General features: G+C 34.6%; 1 protein-coding gene across 1 annotated transcript in view; it reads left to right on the plus strand.

Moving 5' to 3' along the window:
• Window positions 1-19,996, plus strand: part of LOC145291623 (uncharacterized) — a 284,342-nt gene that overhangs the window by 151,365 nt on the left and 112,981 nt on the right. The window contains exon 6 of the mRNA XM_080137698.1: window positions 7,700-7,836. Coding sequence (XP_079993824.1) covers window positions 7,700-7,836 — 137 coding nt within the window. The remainder of the gene's footprint in view (window positions 1-7,699; window positions 7,837-19,996) is intronic.

A 19,996-nucleotide genomic window follows, 5' to 3' on the forward strand; every position in this document is an offset into this window, starting at 1 on the left:
GCTGATGAAATTAATTAAGATGTACTAATTTAAAACATTACGAAATCCAAAAATCCAAGGAATACATTAGTCTATATTTCACGTGATTAAAATATATAATAAGAAATTCCCCAGAGAATTAAACGTTGATTAATCAGCTTTGTTATTATGAAAGAGTCGCCATTCCAATTTTCATTTTATTCGTCTGAGAAGACTGACCTGTTGGAAGATCAAGTGCGTAGATCTACAGGTTTATAACTGCATGATGGAACTGAACATAAATAATACGCTTCAGTCTCGGCTTTGTTTGTTTGGAATAAATTATGTAGAACGGGGGAGGGGGCGACATAATAGCGTGCCGTTCTGCACAGCTATTAAATATAAGAGCATTTCCGTGCCCAAGTATTGATTCGATTTTACGAAAATGTGAATGCATTATCTGAGACTATAAATACAGAGAATTAAACAAACAATGAACACAGGGGGACAACTTTTAACATCATATCTCGTGAGTTCGATTTTTCAATTGATTTAGACTAAAATTGGCTGATTTTAAAATTACATTCAATTTTCTTTTCTGGCCACGCCAAGATATTTTTTTTTATTGCTTTAACTCTTTCAATGAGCACAACTGTTTTCTTTGTCCGCACCAGGGGCGTATATACGACATAATTACGTTAACACTACGGTTTCTGTTAAATATCGGAAGTTAAGCGACATTAAGCCCATACAGTACTAAAATGGATGACCTTTTGCTATTTATTTAACAGAGCGCGGACGCGCGTTTGCAATCACCGAGCTGTGTGCGAAACGACAGCAGACCAAAGGAAAAGAAAAAGACTATAAAAAGGAGAGAGAATATGTTAGAGAAAACGATCACGTTAGGGACGTAGATGACGTTCCACAGAACAGAGGTTAGAGAGAAGGAGCACGATCACGGTTTATTTGGAGAAGTACCCGAAAATAAATTTTGTTAAAGAAAAAAATCGAGTTATTACTTGTTCTATGTTCCTTCCGACGTACTCTGCTACGTGGTGCGTCCCAGGTATCTATATGTTAACGCATGTACAATTAAACAGGTATCGTATGTGTTCTGAAGCCAGACTATTCTTACCCAAAACACGCTTCCTGAAATAATCCGACGCCGCCATGACCTCGGTGGCGTAAGAGACACCCAAATCTCTGACCGGTGATGTGCAATTCTCTGGTGACGCCCTGGAGACTCTAGGGGCCAATTCCGTGATTATTTTCTCCCCAATAATCAAGTATAAGTCCTAGTAATGAGAAATATAATGAGAAAAAGAGACAAGTTAAATATGATTGGATGGTATCCCCAAATTAAATACTTGCTCCGTTCCTCTATACGTACCCCTTACGTAAATAGCCAATAAATCAATTAATTTATTGTAATTAATTTTACTACAAGTACACACCCAACGTAATAATAAAAGAAAAAGTTATTTGATTCACCAGTGTTCGCATTAATATTTATATTAATGCAAAAAGAACGGTCGAATAGGTGAAGTTAATGTCGGAAAAATTGCAGTGCGCATGATTAGCGCGGGTGTCATTCGCTTGAGAAAAGAGAGAGAAAAAGTCTTAAACTCGAAACCTGACCGACACGAGACAAAACGTGTCTTATGCCAATTGAGACACGTTTGGGTTTGACAGTATAAAATGCCAACATTTCTTCAATTGGGGACGATTTCTTTGTAGACGGCTCGACGTCGGTGCGGTGTACTTTGCAATCTGGTGTCATTTGAAGAATGCTTGTTTGCGATAACATCGAAAAGAGAACGAGACAGAATTTTGTTACATGTGCTTCGACGCGGGAAACTTTGCGATCCGAAAACCATTCTTCCTTTTCTGTAACTCAAACATTCCACGATTAGACAAAACCAAAAAGAAAGAAGGCATTTCAAAATGTAAAGTTTAAAAACAGAACAAGAAAAAAAATATATATAATTCGGTATAGAGAGAAGAACGGAAAAACGGAAGAAAACACTTTATTATAGAAATAAAATAATTAATTTTTATACAGGTAACCAATAAAAATTATGAATGCTATATAAATATACTTGTGGTATTAAAATAGTTTATAAATAATATATGCTCTGAAAGTTCAATTCATTTTTATTGAGGTTAAATAAATGTAGCAATTTTCTAAAAACAACTTAATTGAACATATATATTAAATGCATAAATATATATATATATATATATATATATATATATATATATATATATATATATATATATATACTAGCAGGGGTGTTTGGAGGTGTATTCTGTGCAAAAAAAGCAAAAAAACAAAAAAATGGTTAATTTTTTAAAACTTTGACCCCTATTATGACCCCTTAAAATTTATAGTTTCGGGCTCAAATCACTTTATTAAGTTAGATCCAGGTTCAAGGAACCTATATCTAAAATTTCAAGTGTCTAGACCCAAAATCGTCGGAGGAGTTTGGTAGAGTTCATAAAGGTCAAATCGTTGAAATTTGACCCCTTAACAGCCAGATTTCTGGCTGACACCCGTCACATCGATTTTCCCAAATCTCAGTACCCGGTATTTCAAATTTCGAGTCTATAGACTAAAAATTGACAGAGTTATTGCGTAGGGAAATGTACACAGACAGACAGACAGACAGACAGACAGACACGTTCACTTTTATATATATATATATATATATATATATATATATATATATATATATATATATATATATATATCGGCAGCCGAGTTTAACGAACATCTTATTTTTCTTTTAATAATATTATTGGAATTCTTTCCTCTTTTCCTTGTACCTATTTGTGAATTATTCTACGGATTTGGCCTTTTGGATTATTTTGGACCATCTTCCAATTATGCGATTTCCTTGGATTTTACTTGTGTGAGTGGAAATATAACTAACTTTCTTGGATGTACATGTTTTGATTTTACCGTCATTGGATATTTTATCTTCCACCAGACTATCAATTTATGTGAAATCACCCTTTTCTTCACCCTATTCACTCTGCTTCACTTTTTCTTATCAAGTAAGATTTTTGACTTACTTGCAGTTTCATCGAATACTTTTGCAAGCAAAATCCGATCCCGCATTTTGTTAAATCTTACCCTCGGTTCAGAAAAAATTTGCGGTCAGAGGCGCGTATATATATATATATATATATATATATATATATATATATATATATATATATATATATATATACGAGCAAACAGTTAATAAAACATGTTAAAAACACTTTGAAAAAGAGTTAAAAATATATTTAATCTGAAAAGGAAATACTTGATAAGTGGATAGTCCTTAATCCGCGGAGTTTCGAAGAAATACTTTCCTTCTCATCAGAGGGTAGGAATTAGCAAAATGCAGGCTCGGATTTTGCATACAAAAGTATTTGATGAAACAACAAGTAAGTCAATGATCTTACTTGATAACAAAAAAGTGAAGCAGAGGGAATATGGTAAAGAAAAAGGTGATTACACATGAATGGATAGACTGGTGGAAGATAAATAATCCAGTGATGGTAAAATCCAAATATATAGCTTCAAGAAAGTTAATTGAATTTCCATTTATATATATATATATATATATATATAAATGATACAAAGCTTTTTGTAAATAAACAAATTGAGCACTAAAGTAGTAGACAATGTTTTTTATAAAGACAATATAGGCATCATTTATGAACACCTTTTTCATAATGTAATGGCGAGAGCTGCGTATTATCACCTAGATGTTTTAATGTTAATTTAATATATATAACGGTCGTTCAAAATGTAAGGCCTCCTATTTTTTTAATTCAAAACGTTGAAAAACTACGAAGACATGAGTGGTACCATTAAAACGCGCGACCATTCAGAATGTATTTTCTACACAGTTACCACCGTTCTCAATATACTCTTGTCTGGAATTCAATGACGCATCTCTGCTAATGATGCACGTCCATGACAAGGTGTTGCTTTATTAGAGCCTCATACGTTAATATCTGCAACGCAGAAATGATATTTTCAGGTCCTGAATGCATAAGTTCAGTCATCATCACAATGCAATTTCCAATTCCGGCCTATTAGATTAAATTATTAAAAATGGTAAACCGTAAAAACACTTTGCAATACATTTTTAATCATTTTTTAAAAATTTGATTGTTCCCAATATATACCTCCATCATAATCCCAAATTAAAAGATGAAGTATCATAATTTAGTTTTAATCCTGCCTTTTTTGGTTGTATTTAATCCGTTTAATCTGAATCCGTATTAAAGTTCTAGTGAAGAACTCGCCTGTGTCAAGCACCGAAATTATTCTATTGCTTCTGTCAGTCAGAACAATTATATAACTTTTATATTCGAATCCGAACTATACAAAATATTACCCTAATAATTAGATTCGAAATTATATTACTAACATATTTGAAGCTGAAGCTGTACAGACAAAAGTATTACTTTTATAATTGAATTCGAAACTAATGTTAAAACTATAGTATCACTTCTATATTTGAAACCCAAACTAAACTATTAGTTCTATGTCCGAGGTCGATACTTCTTTATCTGAAACCAAAGCTATATTATTATTTCTATATATTAAGCCGACGCTATACAATTACTTCTTATTTAAACCTTAAACTATACTATTAGTTCTGTATATGGACCTGAAACTACATTAGTCCTGGTACCGAAAGTATAGTATGGTATTTATATTTGAAGCAAAAACTATATTTTTACTTCTATATTTGAAGCCGAAACTACACTATTAGTCCTCTATCTGATACAGAAATTATATCATAATATCTATATTTGAAACCGAAACTATATTAAACTTCTATATTTGAAGCCGAAACTATACTAAACTGCGCCAAGAGATTATATGCAAATTATGAATTGGCCTATACTGAGAGAAATATGACTGATCTGAATTTTTAAATACGGGGCAGATTGAGAAGGTTTTGTAAGGTGTTGGGAATCATTTCTGTTTAAGACAATCTTTTAACAGATGGGAGCTAGTTCCGGTTAAAGCGTTTGGAGCACTATTATTGAAATGCCGTCATGCCAGTTGTTTTACTGGAATCAAGGTTGTTGATAATATATTTTGTATGTCGCATTGCGTGTTTTCAGTCAGAGTAGGGAATATCGAGAAATGTGGAAAAGATCGAGAGAGTTGCTAGAGCAGGGGAGAGTGGGAAAGAAAATGAGAAAAGAAAACGGAAAGTTACTTTTGCAGACCATGAAAAGGTGTAGTCGTAACATTACTTACTAATATGGCATCGAGCTGTCTCACCAGAAGCTGCTATATGGTATAGAATCCATTCACCAAATGGCAATACTACAACCCCAGTATTTGTACCTGCTGATAGGACGGCCTCCTTAGGAGTTAATCTAATGTTCGGGTCCCTAACTATCAGGTGGATAACGTCAGCCTAGGTAAAATGCTTACCCCCAGCACCCTTATTAGTGACATAGACACAAGTATAAGAAGAGAAAGGAAAAAATTATGGCAACTCAAGCGACTTCTCAGAAAAAAAGAGTCTGCCAACCTTAGATACAGCTTTTTCTCCCCTCACCCCGTGTCAGAGACATCACTCATTGTAAGCAAAGACTGAGGGACAAAATATGACAAGCGAGAGTCTCGGGACTGCCGAGAACGCATTCACAATGCGTTTTCTACACTCCATAATTATATATCTTATATAAAAAGTAGAACCCCGGGATACGTTTTTCAGGTTCATGGTTACGGTAATTGCCTTGCTTTAATGTATTATTTATAATGTTATTTGATTATATACATGTGTATTATATACTGTATTTTGTTACTAATTTTTAATGCTGAATCCCGAGGTTCTACTTTACTTATGTATACTTACTTTGAGTAAAGCGATTGGACGAAATGAACAACAAATAACAGAGCAGAGTGATTTCATTTAAATAGGGTTACAATACGTTATGCAAATTAGATGTTCCATAATCTAATCTTAAAATTCCAGAAACACCTTGTGGAATTGTAATTGGAGAACAATAGCGTTCGTCTTGTGTACACAAGGGAACATTAACACTATTATTCGTATGAATTCATATGATTAAATTAACTCTTGTTTTTACTCTGCATATGTACACACGCATTATTTAAGTTTCTCCTGTTTTGTAGTTGCTTATTTTATTGTGTGTTGCCTCTTATTTTGCATTTAATTGTTGTTGCTTGTTCTGCTTTTTTCTTTCTTATCCTCTTTAACGTTTTTCTCCTAATTTTCTAATTCCCGTCTTTGTAGCTATTATTATTATTTTTATTATTATTATTATTATTATTATTATTATTATTATTATTATTATTATTATTATATTTATTCGGTTTCTTCTTCTTGTTTTTCTTCTTCGTTTTCTTCTTACTCTTCTTCTTTTTAATTTTCTTCTTCTTGTTTGTTTTCTTCTTCGTTCTCTTATGCCTCTTCTTCTTTTTCGCTTTGTTGTTGTTGTTGTTGTTGTTCTTCTTCTTCTTTTTATTATTATTATTATAATTATAATTATTATTATAATAATTATAATAATTATTATTATTATACTTATTATACTTATACTTATTATTATTATTATTATAATTATTATTATTATTATTATTATTATAATTATTATTATTATTATTATTATTATAATTATTATTATTATAATTATTATTATTATAATTATTGTTATTTTGATAATAATAATAATAATAATAATTATTATTATAATTGTTATAATTATTATTATTATAATTATTATTTTTATTATTATTATGATTAATATTACTATTATTATAATTATTATTATTATAATTATTTTTATTATAATTATTATTTTTATTATTATTATTATTATAATTATTATTACTATTATAATTATTATTATTATTATTATTATTATTATTATTATTATTATTATTATTATTATTATTATTATGATGTACTCTTTAAAAGTTCCTACTCAGGCCATCATCAAAGATTACTCACTGATAATAATGAGTGGTGTTCCTTGGAGTTAAGGTGACTTTTTCGATAACATTTGCAAATAATTCTGCATTATCATAACAATCGCTTGCCATTGATTTCTCGCTGGCAGAAACCACTGGTTTTCATTGAATTTGGGTGTCAACACGCCCTCCTTCCAAGATCCCAGTCATTTTTGCACTATTTCGGTGGAGGTCCGATTAGTGCTATTCCTTCTTAATCCTTGCATCGTCGTTGATCCTTCATAGCTATTTTCTATGGTATCAGCCGTGGCTGTTGCCACTCTTTTAATTCATATATATCTTTTTTTTTTATTATATATTCATTATTTATTTCATCTTTTCATCTGTTTTTTTTTATTTCTCTTCTTTCTCCTCCTCCTCCTTCTCCTTCTTCTCCTTATCAAATTATTATAAAACAGTCTCATTACTATAACTTATTTTCCTATTTTTTTTTTCTCTTTCCTCTTCTTATCTCTTCTTTCTGTTCGGCTTTCTTTCTTCATCTTTTTCTTCTTTTTTTATTTCTGTTTATTTGATTCTCCTCTTCTTCGTACATAACATACATTATCATCACAATATTTCTTCTTTACCCCCTCCCCCTTTCTCACTCTCACTCTACCTATCTTCCATCCTTTTCTATGTTCTTATTCCCCGTCTCCTTCTTGTTTTCGTTTTCCTTTGAACCATTAATATAAAAGAAAATTTCATGATCAAACGACTACAATTTCCAATTTCTTCTAGAAAACCGCCAACTGATAATCCGGAAATGGACACTTCTCACGGCCGATTATACATACCAGGTTTGACCTCGAGAGACGTGCCATCGAATCTACCCCTAGGCAAAAGTATTCGCCTTCGAGCAGAAGTTACCAATTCCGGTGAGTGCATATCTCCCCCGACTTAATAAACGTAAAGGCACCGGTCGAATGAATAGAAAATTACACGTTATTTCATAATCTTCATGATGTCTTTCGATTATATACGTCTAGTTGAAGCCGATTTAAAATGAGAACAACATTGGGAGAACATAAAACAAATTACCAAATGAAATCCTTGTACGCCTTCTACCCCCCTCCCCCCAGCGACGTACTGCCACCTGGACCTAAGAGGCTGTGATATATCTCGCGAAAAGCATATATTTGTTTGAACTACCTCAGTGGTTTTAGTTATAGTACTCTAGTAATAATCTAGTAAGTCGCCTTAATGAACCGGTGTTCGTGGTCGGGGTTTATATAACCTTAAGCGTAAGGCTTTCGTCGTATCTTTCAACGTCGCTCCCAAGCAGCTCTAACAGTCGGTATTTATGGCTTAACGAGCCAATCATATTCTTGTACGGAGGAACTCGGATATACTTATTCTCATTATATCGGACTACTATTTGGGATCATGTCTAACAGGAGCTTGTGGGGAGTTGAGCAGCGAGGTGTGTGTTAACATTACATTAAAAACTTTCACATGTTTGTACAGTCAGTGAAGCAGGCAACGGGGAAGGAATTCTAAAGTCTAGCTAAATGAGAGAAGAAACCACTAGAGTAAAAAGCTTTCCGGCGTCTAGGGACCACAACAATTAAAAAGTAGGATTTTACTGTTTGTCAAATTGGGAGTATGTACATCGAAGGGGGAAAAGTGTTATGAGTTCATCAGAGCAGATTGTACTTGTAAAACAGGGAGAATGACGCAACATTGCAGCGATGAGACAGACGTTAGAGCTTGGTCGATAGTGCGAGAACTATTACATTTGAGACTCATTTTTCGACTCTGTCAAAGGGAGAGTCTAGTGGTAGATGCATTAGTCCAGATGGGGAAACAATACTCCATGCATGGACGAATGGTGGCTTTATAGAAGTTTAGGGTATTCTCAGGTGTGAGCAATTTTCTAATATGGTGGAAGAATCCCACCTTCTTAGTAGCAACCTTGGCAATGTCCTCAATTACTAATCAATTAATAAATTGGTGTGAAGATTTGTAAAAAGACTTTTATTCACCCCAAACAAAGCATATTGCTGCTGGAGAATAAGGGGCTATTATTGTACAGGCCAAAAATATAGAAGAAAAAATGACTGGGGAGTTGGGCACGTGTGTTTAAAAGAAGAAACAAACAAACAGATACGTTTGGCCTAAAAGAAGGTTTGTTGTCACTTTTATGAGTCTGTAACCGTGATTGCTCACCAGTGGTGATCCCTGAAATATGAGTAACAAATCTCTTCAATTTTCCAGTAAACTCCAGCTCTTTTTATAGCAATTTTTACATGACTTTACGTCATCACAACAGCCGCTTACTATTTAAGAATTGTCTGTTAGAAAATGAGTCCCCAGTGTAATGAGTGACATGTATAGTAGACATGATTGTGAGGGTAAGTTCTCCATGATTTTTTTAATTAATGACTAATATATCGTATATATATATATCTATATATCTATATCTATCTATCTATCTATCTATCTATCTATCTATTTATCTATCTATCACTATATATATATATATATATATATATATATATATATATATATATATAGTAAGTTATAAAATATATATGGCGATTAAGCTTGACTGAATATTCCGCGTTTCATCCACTCTAGGACTATTCAGGCTTATGCGCATAAGCCTGAAGAGTCCTAGAGTGGATGAAACGCGGAATATTCAGTCTAGCTTAATCGCCATATATATTTTATAACTTACTAACTAGCTCTATCTACATATTGAGCACTTTTGAAGTAAATACTTAAAGTTTACGCATAAATTTATACTTTAATATATTACTTTAATGTGAGTAAATGAAATAGTTATATATATATATATATATATATATATATATATACGGATTATTAGTCATTAATAAAAATTAATAGAAATTAATGACTTTTTTGGTAAAGCTCTTTTTCTATTAATAACTAATATGCTGTGTATATCTATAGGACATAACCATGTTAACACACACATTCTCGTTAGGTTAACGAAGTCAAGCAATGTTGAACCTGGTCAGTATTTGATGAGTGATCATTTGGGAATACCAAGTACTGTATGTAGGAGGACGTGTACAATGTATTGCAAGAACTGTAAAAATCTACTGACATCATCTTCTCTGACTGAGATATACATGCCACTTGAGACCGCTTGTGAACTTGTTCTTTGGGATAAGCCGATTCAATCCGTATAGGGTAATTGCGGCTAATGACTCATAAAAAAGGAAATATCGATTAGAAATAAATACTAAATTCAATATAAATGTGTATAAAACACAGACCAGTTTAGAGCGAAATATTTATTCTATTTAGTTTTTATTTATTAAGCTATACCGGTCACTGACATAAGGGAAATGCCACTTTACTTTATGCATGAAATTATTACTTCTCGAAGCTGAGAGAAAAAAGTCTTACTTTCATAATTAAATGATTAAATGCTTGGAGAGCTTCGTTATGCCATAACAGATATTTGTGTAGTGCATTGTCTCCGACAGAAAACCTCGCTATCAGTACAACCTCGAGAACTCCGTCTTTTTTAATCATTTAAAGGACTGTTCTTATCTGAAGTGTTATTCGCAGAATGTATCGGTCAATATAACTTCCGACCTCAATCAGGTTTATCTTGTCGATCTTGGGAATCTTTCTATCCAGCTGCACAAAATTTTGAACGGAACCCGTTATTTAATACCCAAGGGATGCGTGCTCTTATTCCGTCAGCCATGACTTGGTAGGAGTCCTTAGTAATACGCAATTGTATTTTTGAGTCTCGCCCGCACTGAGGATTGAACCTTCAACTTCCAGAAAAAGTGTAACTTACAACTGAATTTTATTCAGTACTTTATCCACAACGCCACAGGTGATTGCGGAAGAAGAAGAGCGGAGGTTAGATCGACCGAAACGTTATGCTAATAATAAATATGAGAACAGTAGTCCGAATAATCCAAATAATACGCCTTATCAATCTTCATCTAAAAAACACCCTGAAACTCAAGAACACGTATACAAAAATTACACGTGATTTATATAAAACGCATTAGAATGAATTCTGTACGATCCCGTCTAACACGTGGAAACGATTCGTTAGATATTTTACCGCTTAAAAACTCTTATAAATCGTTTTCAAATGTGGAAACTAAACGGATTCCACTATTTTTTTTCTGTTCACGAGTTTTCGAATAAGAAATATTCTGAAATTTTAACGTTTTCTTTTAATTTTACAAATCATTTTCAAACATTAAAATTAAGTGGGTTTGGTTGAGAATGTAATTCTAATGCGTTTTATATAAATGATGCTTTATTTTTGCTTAGAAGTTTTCGAGTGTTAACTATTCTTTACTTTTACTAAAACTTGAGTTTCTCCTGAAATAATTTCCATCTAAACAAGTACTGGACTTTCGAAAGTAATAAATTATAGTCGAATAAAAATGTTAGGGTTAGGGTTAGTGTAGTGTTGTCACCAATCTCGATCGACGAGCCAAATGAAATACAAGTATTTATACATACGTATACGCATGTTTATACACGTTGGCCTTTTTTATCTTCTTCGTCGGCTTTTTTTATTTTCACCGCGATTAGTGTGTGGCCGTGATCGTTTAATTTGACTCATCGGCGATTGTATGTTTAGAGGAATAAAACGTTTCACACAGGAAAGACACAAGGTGTGGTGAGTTTAAGATTGTTTGGAGAAGTTTGGACTCCCGAGGAGCGTGCAATAAGTAATGCCCCTCACCCATTTCCCATAGGAGTAGAGCAACGAAATGGCACAGTTATTAATCTTTCTCTACATAGGAACCACCCAGAATTATGCATTTCTACCATCGTTTGATGCAGCTCTCGAGACCGTTTTTGTAGAACACCCCAGGTTGGTCCTCCAAACACGACGTGACTTCAGAAATCAAGGCTGCATCATCTGGGAAACGCTTTCCTTTCAAAAACAACTTCATGGCTGGGAAGAGGTGAAAGTCAGAGGGTGCAAGGTCAGGAGAGGATTGGGAAGGATTTCATAACCACACGCCCGTGCTTCTGATCTGGCGACATGCGAGTTGTGGATCGGAGCGTTGTCCTGCAGGAGGAGGGTACCTTTTCTGATCTTGCCCCGCCTCTTGATTTTGATAGCTTCCCTTAATTTCCTCAAAAGTGAAGCATAATAGGCTCCTGTAATTGTGGTACCCTTTGTCAGGAAATGTGTCATCACTACTCCGTCCTGGTCCCAGAAGACTGTGAGCATGACCTTGCCAGCGGAGGGCTGCACCCTTGCCTTCTTTGGAGGTGGTGAGTCCAAGTGATTCCACTACATTGATTGGGTTTTGGTCTCTGGATCATAGTGATGCACCCAGGTTTTATCTTGTGTAATCAGTCTTTTGAAAAACTTTGACTCATCTTCTTGGCACATCTCCAAATTCATCCTCGAGCACTCGACGCGTTCTCGCTTCTGGAATGGTGTGAGCAACCTGGATATCCATCTGGCAGACACCTTATGCATATGCAAATGGTCATGAATGATAGTTTCCACAGACCCTGTACTAATCTTGATATCTGTAGCTATTTGGGAAATAGTAATGCGCCGATCTTCCAAAATGGCAGCCTCAACTTGACGGACAGATGCCTCATCAATGGCAGAAAGGGGGGGGGCGACCAGGTCTGAGAGCTGTTTCCACAGACGTCCGGCCATGTTTGAATTAACGATGCCAGCGTTTTACAAGGTCATATGATGGGGCATTATCACCATCAGTTTCTTTCATTTCATCAAAAGTCTCCTGTGGTGTGCGTCCTTTCAAATACAAAAACCGGATCACTGCTCGACATTCAACAGGCTCCATTTCACACCTGACTCAGTTCAAACACCTGTAAAACAGAAACCACAATTAGTTCAGAGCTGTAATTTTCCACATAACCCGTAGAGATATAAATAATTGCACATGCAAAATTTCAGCTAGATAAGACAACTGGAAGTGCATCAGGGGCATTACTTATTGCACGCTCCTCGTAAAGAGAGAGAGAGAGGGAGACAGAGAGAGAGACACTGAGACGCATAAGTAAAATTATTTCTCATTTACTTAAAAAATAATGCGTGACGTTTTTCAATTTTATCATCATTTTGTTTTGCTGGTGATGGGGAATCCTACCCGATACTAATCTAGACATTTAAAACGAGAGATTTCTTTAAAATTTGAACAGTCCCTTTAACTACAAATGTTTTTCCACCAAACATATTCAACGTTGAACCTGGTCAGTACTAAATGGGTGACCATTTGGGACTTCCAGGTGCTGTATGTGTTCTCTGCTTATCTCGGCATTGTTTCCAGTAGTCCCGGACTTCTCCTTGCTACTGGATTCAAACAGTGCCGATTCAGGAGAGGCGTGGTTGTGGATTGCGTAACCCTTGCCACAAAATTACACGCGCAGCTGCCCCTACAGGGGGTATCATTTGCCCTTCGAGACTGAACGGAGGCGTCGATCGAAATATTCTCACCAGGTTATTTTTGAAATTATTTTTTTATGAAACCGGTTTCTTCTGCAATTACTAGAATAATGAAGATCTTCTAAAGAATCCAGTTTCTTTTCATGCCGTGCATAAGACTTTGGTATTTTGTTATCTTCTCTTTCTTAGCTTTTAGTTACTTCTTTTTTCTTCTTATCACAGAACAATATGTCAGGTTTAATGGCTCCGTTTTCTAGGTACGTAGTTGTCGGAAATGCGTAGTCATTGTGCATGATATATGACTTATTTCTAATATTATTGCTGCCTTACAGGATATTCTAATTTTTATAAATGATGCAGTAGAGACATTCATATTAAGCGGGTGGAACCGGCTTCCTCCAAAGATGAAGTTTCTAGAGAATATCAAAGAGGTCATCAGTCGCATATATATCCTGGTCATCCGCTCTTCTTCTTCTTCTTCTTCTTCTTCTTCTTCTTCTTCTTCTTCTTCTTCTTCGTTGTCGTCGTTGTCATCGTTGTCTTCGTTGTTGTCTTCTTTTTCTTGTCTTCTTCTTCTTTTCTTCGTCTTCTTTTTCTTCTTCTTTTTCTTCTACTTCGTTGTTGTTTTCTTTTTCTTTGCTATCTTCGTCTTCTTCTTCTTCTTCTTCTTCTTCTTCTTCTTCTTCTTCTTTGTTGTTTTTTTCTTCACCGTCGTCATTGTTGTATTCGTCCTCTTCTTTTTCTCCTTCGTCTTTGTCGTATTACTCGTCGCCGTCGTCGTCGTCGTCGTCGTCATCATCATCATCATCATCATCATCATCATCATCATCATCATCATGAACAAATAGTAATATATTATTTTAGTAAGTTGAGAATACCGATAAGAATACTCTTCTTATCGTTAATTTCTGAAACCACGATCGAATAAAAGAGCTTTTCTGCAACACAAAGGAAATGAAACATCTTTTGTGATAGAAAATTCTTTTTCTAAGCAAGACTTTATCGTTTGAAATTTTACGTTTTTTTCATTGGTTTTGCTGTCGCGAAGAAAGATAAAACCATACAAATATAACAGTTTTTGTTCAATATTCGTTTCTTATTGATATATTCAATTACATGTGACGCCTATCTCAGCATATTCATTTTCAACAAGTTTCTCTATTCGAAAGGAAAAAAAAACTACGGCACACAACGTTTACACTACCGATGCAAAATCAGTAAACAGATTACAAATTTTACATTTTTTCTTTCTATTTTTATAATTTCTGTAATTTGATTCCTGTCTCACACTTTCTTATTCTCACACACAAACATGATGTTGCTAATATCAGTATTTTCTGTTCATATACTATTCATTGTTATTATGTTGAGGAACTGAAGCACCACAAGAAAGAAGCTGTCATAATTTTAATCCATTTCTGCAAGGCTTTCGACTCCATGCGAATGATTGAAATTCTAGCAGCCTATAGAATTCCCACAAGAGTTGTCAGCGCAATTCCTATGATGTAAAGGGACACTTTCGCTGTCGCGATCACGCCGCAAGGAGATACAGATGAATTTAAGATAGACACAGGAGTTCTTCAAAGGGACCCGCTTGCTCCTTTTTTATTTATAATTATTATCGATTATGCGCTTCGCGCATCAATCCCCAGTAGTAATGGCCTTACTTTGAAACAACGCTGTACCATTGCACTCCTTGAGGATTGCATTGAGTCTGCTCAGGATCTTTTGAATCGGGTCGAGAAGGTTTGTCAAGACGTTGGGCTGTATCGCAATGCTCCAAAAAACACAGAACATGCATTTAAATCGATCTTCTACGGCACCGTTGCTTTCATCGGATGGATCAGAAATTGACTGTGTTGACGACTTCAAATACCTGGGAGGCTATTTCGAAAGCGAACATGATATGAATGTTAGGATCTCGCTAGAATGGAGTGCACTCCATTCTTTAGAGAAAGTATGGAAATGTCCAATCAAAAAAGAAACCAAGACCAAGGTCTTTAAAGCCTGCATAGTCAATCCTTCTGTATGGCTCAGAATCATGAAAGCTAAGCATATCACGCCGAAAACATCTCGATAGTAAATATCCAAGAATGCTTCCACTAGCCAGCAACATATCATGGAAAAGTCACCCAACAAACAAGTCATTGCGTAGTTTCCTACCTCGTGTTTCCAATATTGTGAGACAGAGATTTCTAGCACTTGTCGGTCATATTAGTCGCCGTGATGAACCGCCAGGAAAGCTCCTAATTTGGACTCCAGACGCAAAAAGGAGAGATGGACGTCCATGTGTAACACTGTAATCCATTATTGAAGAGGAAACTGGTCTGGCAGAGACTGAGCTGGTTACTGCAATAGCCGACCGAGAACTCTGGCAATCGGAATTTGTTCACGTTTCACTGGCATTGGATAAAACAATGGATGAATATTCTACTTGGTTCCCCATTAGTTAGTCCGTACGATACGCTTTGAAAAAAAGCCAAGTACAATTTTTGACAGCCAAACTGCTTCAAAAAGGCTAATTCGCGAAATTTGGCTAAACAAAAACTGATCTAATAACCATGGACAAAATTATGACAGTGACCTCCATTTGATGTAGCCTCATATTTCGAGTATCATTATAATAATATGTGATCATTGTGATCATAATTGGTGTGAAAGAGAAACTCGTAGTAATTTTGATGTACAGCAGTTCTTCACTGAAGAAAGAAGTTTACGAAACCTTACGTACAAAAGGGAACATTCGAAAGAAACATGACAAAATAGGGATTACCTTATCTGCAAAGAGGTTCGAAACTGAGGAGTAAATTGAAGATTGTCTTTTACAATGTGGTTTTATTATTTGTATTTAACTATGTAGCAGAATATTACTTTCTGAGTATCAGCACTTATTAATTAATCTCATATAGATCAGTTCATTTGAGTCAGTTTAAAATTTAAAATACAATGGACACCATTTTCATGGAAATGTTAATAATCTCATATTTGCTGTGCGTTGTTTGTCTTTCTGTCCCCAAAACACTAATTGTTTGTACAATCCAGAAAAAATATCAGCTTTATCAAAACATATTTTTGATTAAATATATTTCTCATTCCGTGTAATTTTCGTGGGACCTGCTAGGCAATACTATTACGGAATGTGTTCGTCAGAAATATCTGTTCTATTCACCGCTCTCTTTTTTCCAGCTCGTTTGAATTGTTGAGCTAATGGTCGCCATCAACTCGCTTGGTTGGTATAATACAGATTTTTAAAATTATTATTCCAGTAACTTCTTTCCAAAAACTGCAGGTCTGTGGAACTCTCTTCCTGCTGACGCGTTTTCTACTAGCTATTGGCTTGGTATTTTCAAGACTAAGTACAAAATGCGTTTCCTGTCTTTGTCATAATCATCTTCGTTTTTGTTAGATGCTTACATCAAGAAGCTTCACGGCTTATCTGAGGGGGGTGGGGGTGATTAAAAACTAATACAAAGGTAAAATCACCAGAACGTTGTAAAAACGTTTATAACTATATTAGATATGGATGTATATTTTTGGGATGAGGATTGATAATCATTTTTCGTATAATTTGGACTATTGTTCTCATCTTGGTTAAACCGGAATGGACCCAGATTTATTAAAAAAAAAAAAAAAAAAGAAATAGACTTAGCGCTATTTGCGTTTGAATTTCTAACGGCTATGTTCGTTGGGAAAGCAAAAAAAAAAAAAAAACATTTTTCACTATTCATTAATAACATCCAGTGTGAATGCATCTGAAGATGGTTGGAGGTTACATCGGTCGAAACGTTGTGAAAAACCCAATCAAGCTGAGAATAATAGTTCAAATAATATAAAAAATAATTACATTAGATATGTTTATTCCACTAAAAGACCACAAATATGTCTTGCTAGAATGAATTATTTTATTAAAATTCTATACTACTATCAAACAAACTAAGGTTACATTATTAGGGAAAGATGCATCACTGAGTTAGAAATCGATCCTTTGGCGTCCTTCCTCTCCCCAAGAATCCCATAAAACCAATTCGAATACATTGTTAAAATAAACTTTTAACAAATATGAAACCGAAAGTGCTCAATGCAAATTTAAATATACATCATAGAACATTTACAATTTCCTACGCAAATGCAGCAACGTTTCAGCATGCGATATGCTTCAGTAGGGTCGAAAATAAAAAATTTTGAAACGGGCTCAGAAATAATATAACTATGGGAAATAAGCGATATACGTTTTTGTTTTATCCACGAATATGTTCCTCATGAATTCGGCGCGGTACAGTATTCACATAACACAAAACGAATTCACGCAGTTGAATGCTAATTATGCCATGTCAGCAAAATTGATAACTAAGCTGCAAAGATTTTGTGGTGCAGCCTCTCCATTTATTACAGCGTCATATTATCTGATAGCACGTGCATCTGTAAAAAATGAAACATATTCCTGCCTTTCATTACGCATAATCACGTTGTCACACCAGTTCCCGTCAGATCACCGAAGTTAAGCAACGTTGAGCCTAGTCATTACTAAAATGAGTGATCAATTTGTGAAGTCCAGGTGCTGTATGTAGGAGGACGTCGACACCTCCCTGCAAAACGTTTCAAAAACCTAACATCGTCATCTCCCCTAACGGGGATATACATGCGACTGGGGACCGCTTGTGAATTTCATACTCCCATGAAACTTCCTCCTTCGGAGGAAGCCGGTAAAACCTTGAATAGGGTTGGTGCTTACTGCACTGCACACACTTTCATTACGCATTTGGTCTCCGAAGGAAGAAATTAATTTGACGTTACTGAATTTTTTGAGATGAGGAATAGTTATTCGTATTATTTGGAGTCATTGGACTATTGTTTTCATATTGAGTGTGATATTCACAACGTTACGAAGTTACGATTGTCGCTGGTCATGTAATGCAAACCCAGCAACGAAGCGATAGTTGTCTTCATTTGCAAAGAACATAACCACGCGTGTATAAAAGTTATTAAATGTCTTGTGTGAGCGTATCATTGACCCTCGTCAAAGCCTCTTTCCCATCCTTAAATGTCTCATAAAGACAGCCGCTAAAGTTTTCCTTGGGCTTAGGGAATAACTAAAAGTCACATGGAGCAAAGTTTAGACAATAGGGAGGGTGAAAGGCCTCTTTTGATGCTCATTTTGGTAAAATAATCTGTGATCTTCTCTGAGCACCGTTGGGACAAAATTCGCACAAACTCTTCCCATCTTCAGTTCTTAGCGAATAATTGTGTGTACAGTACCACATTGATATCAAACGGTGCACCCATTGTCTCTATAGACACACAACGATCCTTATCCTTGAAATTCTTTATTTGGCCAATCAACTCTGGTGCTCTGCCTTCCTTACTCTTCCCACACATCTCATCATCTCTCACAAACTTCATGCCCTTCTTGAATATCTTATAACACTCGAAAACTGATGCTGAATTCATGTTGCATTTTTTCCACGTTTAAAGCAAAATTTTATTGCATATCGTTCTTCTTAATTGTATTCACGTTCAAACTGCATTTTAAAAACTCACCAGCTGTGATAATCATGCTTTAGTAGGATGTATTCCAATTCTTGTTGTAGCTGTTTATTTGAACATGTAATGATAAAACTTGTTCAGTCATCTCATAAGATGCATAGAAATAACATATTAAATTTTCAAGAGTCTATGCCTGTACAAAAAAAACAAACAAAAAAAAAAACAAAAAAAAAACATCGGGAAACTTATTGAAATCACCCCGTACATTTAATGTGCATATTAAAAGAAAATTTATTTTAATAATTAGTTCGATGTTATTAAGTATTTGTTGCAATAGAATCGTTTTAATGGCTCTATTTAGAAATATTATTTAAAGTTGATTTATTTAATCTAGTTTTGATTTAATTTCTATTTAATTTAATTTAATTTCAATAATTAGTAGCTTACAACAATAGCGTTTTATATCGGAAGTAAGATTATTTATTTAAGTTATGAGAGTGATTACCCCTTTATGCTATGAATGTTACTTTGCGTTTGATTTTCATAGACCAAAATGCGTGTGTTTTATGCTTCCCTTAACTGAACATGTTAGGATATTCGGTGTATCTTATATAGTATGTAACTAATCCCTCCGCCCGAAAATATGTTTCAACCAGACATCAGCTAGCCATAAATAAATATTTGAAAATATAAACAATCAAATGTTCATATTTTATTTTTCCAAATTACTGTTTTCGAGATTAAATAACCCGAAAAGGATTGATATGCCGCAAAACAAAACAAAACAAACAAACAAACAAACAAACAAACAAACAGACAAACACCTTTTAAAGAAAATAAGTGAATTTTCTGTTGTGACGAAATCATCTCAGATATTACCGTCTCCTTTGGGTAACGAGCAGTGTAATATGTGCTCTTTTATCGTTTTCCGTTTTTTTTTAGGAGGGGGATTATTCTTGTGTCATGATACTATCCCCCTAGGATTACCTTTTTGGTGGTTTTAGTGTAGTATATATTCATGAGACAAAGTGTAAGAATTATTTTCTTTCGGAAAATAGTATCGTGTATTTATATTTTCTAGTGTAATGACACCCTCTGACATTACCTCCCCCTTCAAAAGTAGCACACATTAACAGTAAAGTGTCACAATCGTCTATTGATTAGTACAT

The sequence above is a fragment of the Euprymna scolopes genome, chromosome 12, assembly GCF_053919585.1.
Source record: "Euprymna scolopes isolate OS-2025 chromosome 12, ASM5391958v1, whole genome shotgun sequence".
Classification (NCBI taxonomy): domain Eukaryota; kingdom Metazoa; phylum Mollusca; class Cephalopoda; order Sepiida; family Sepiolidae; genus Euprymna; species Euprymna scolopes.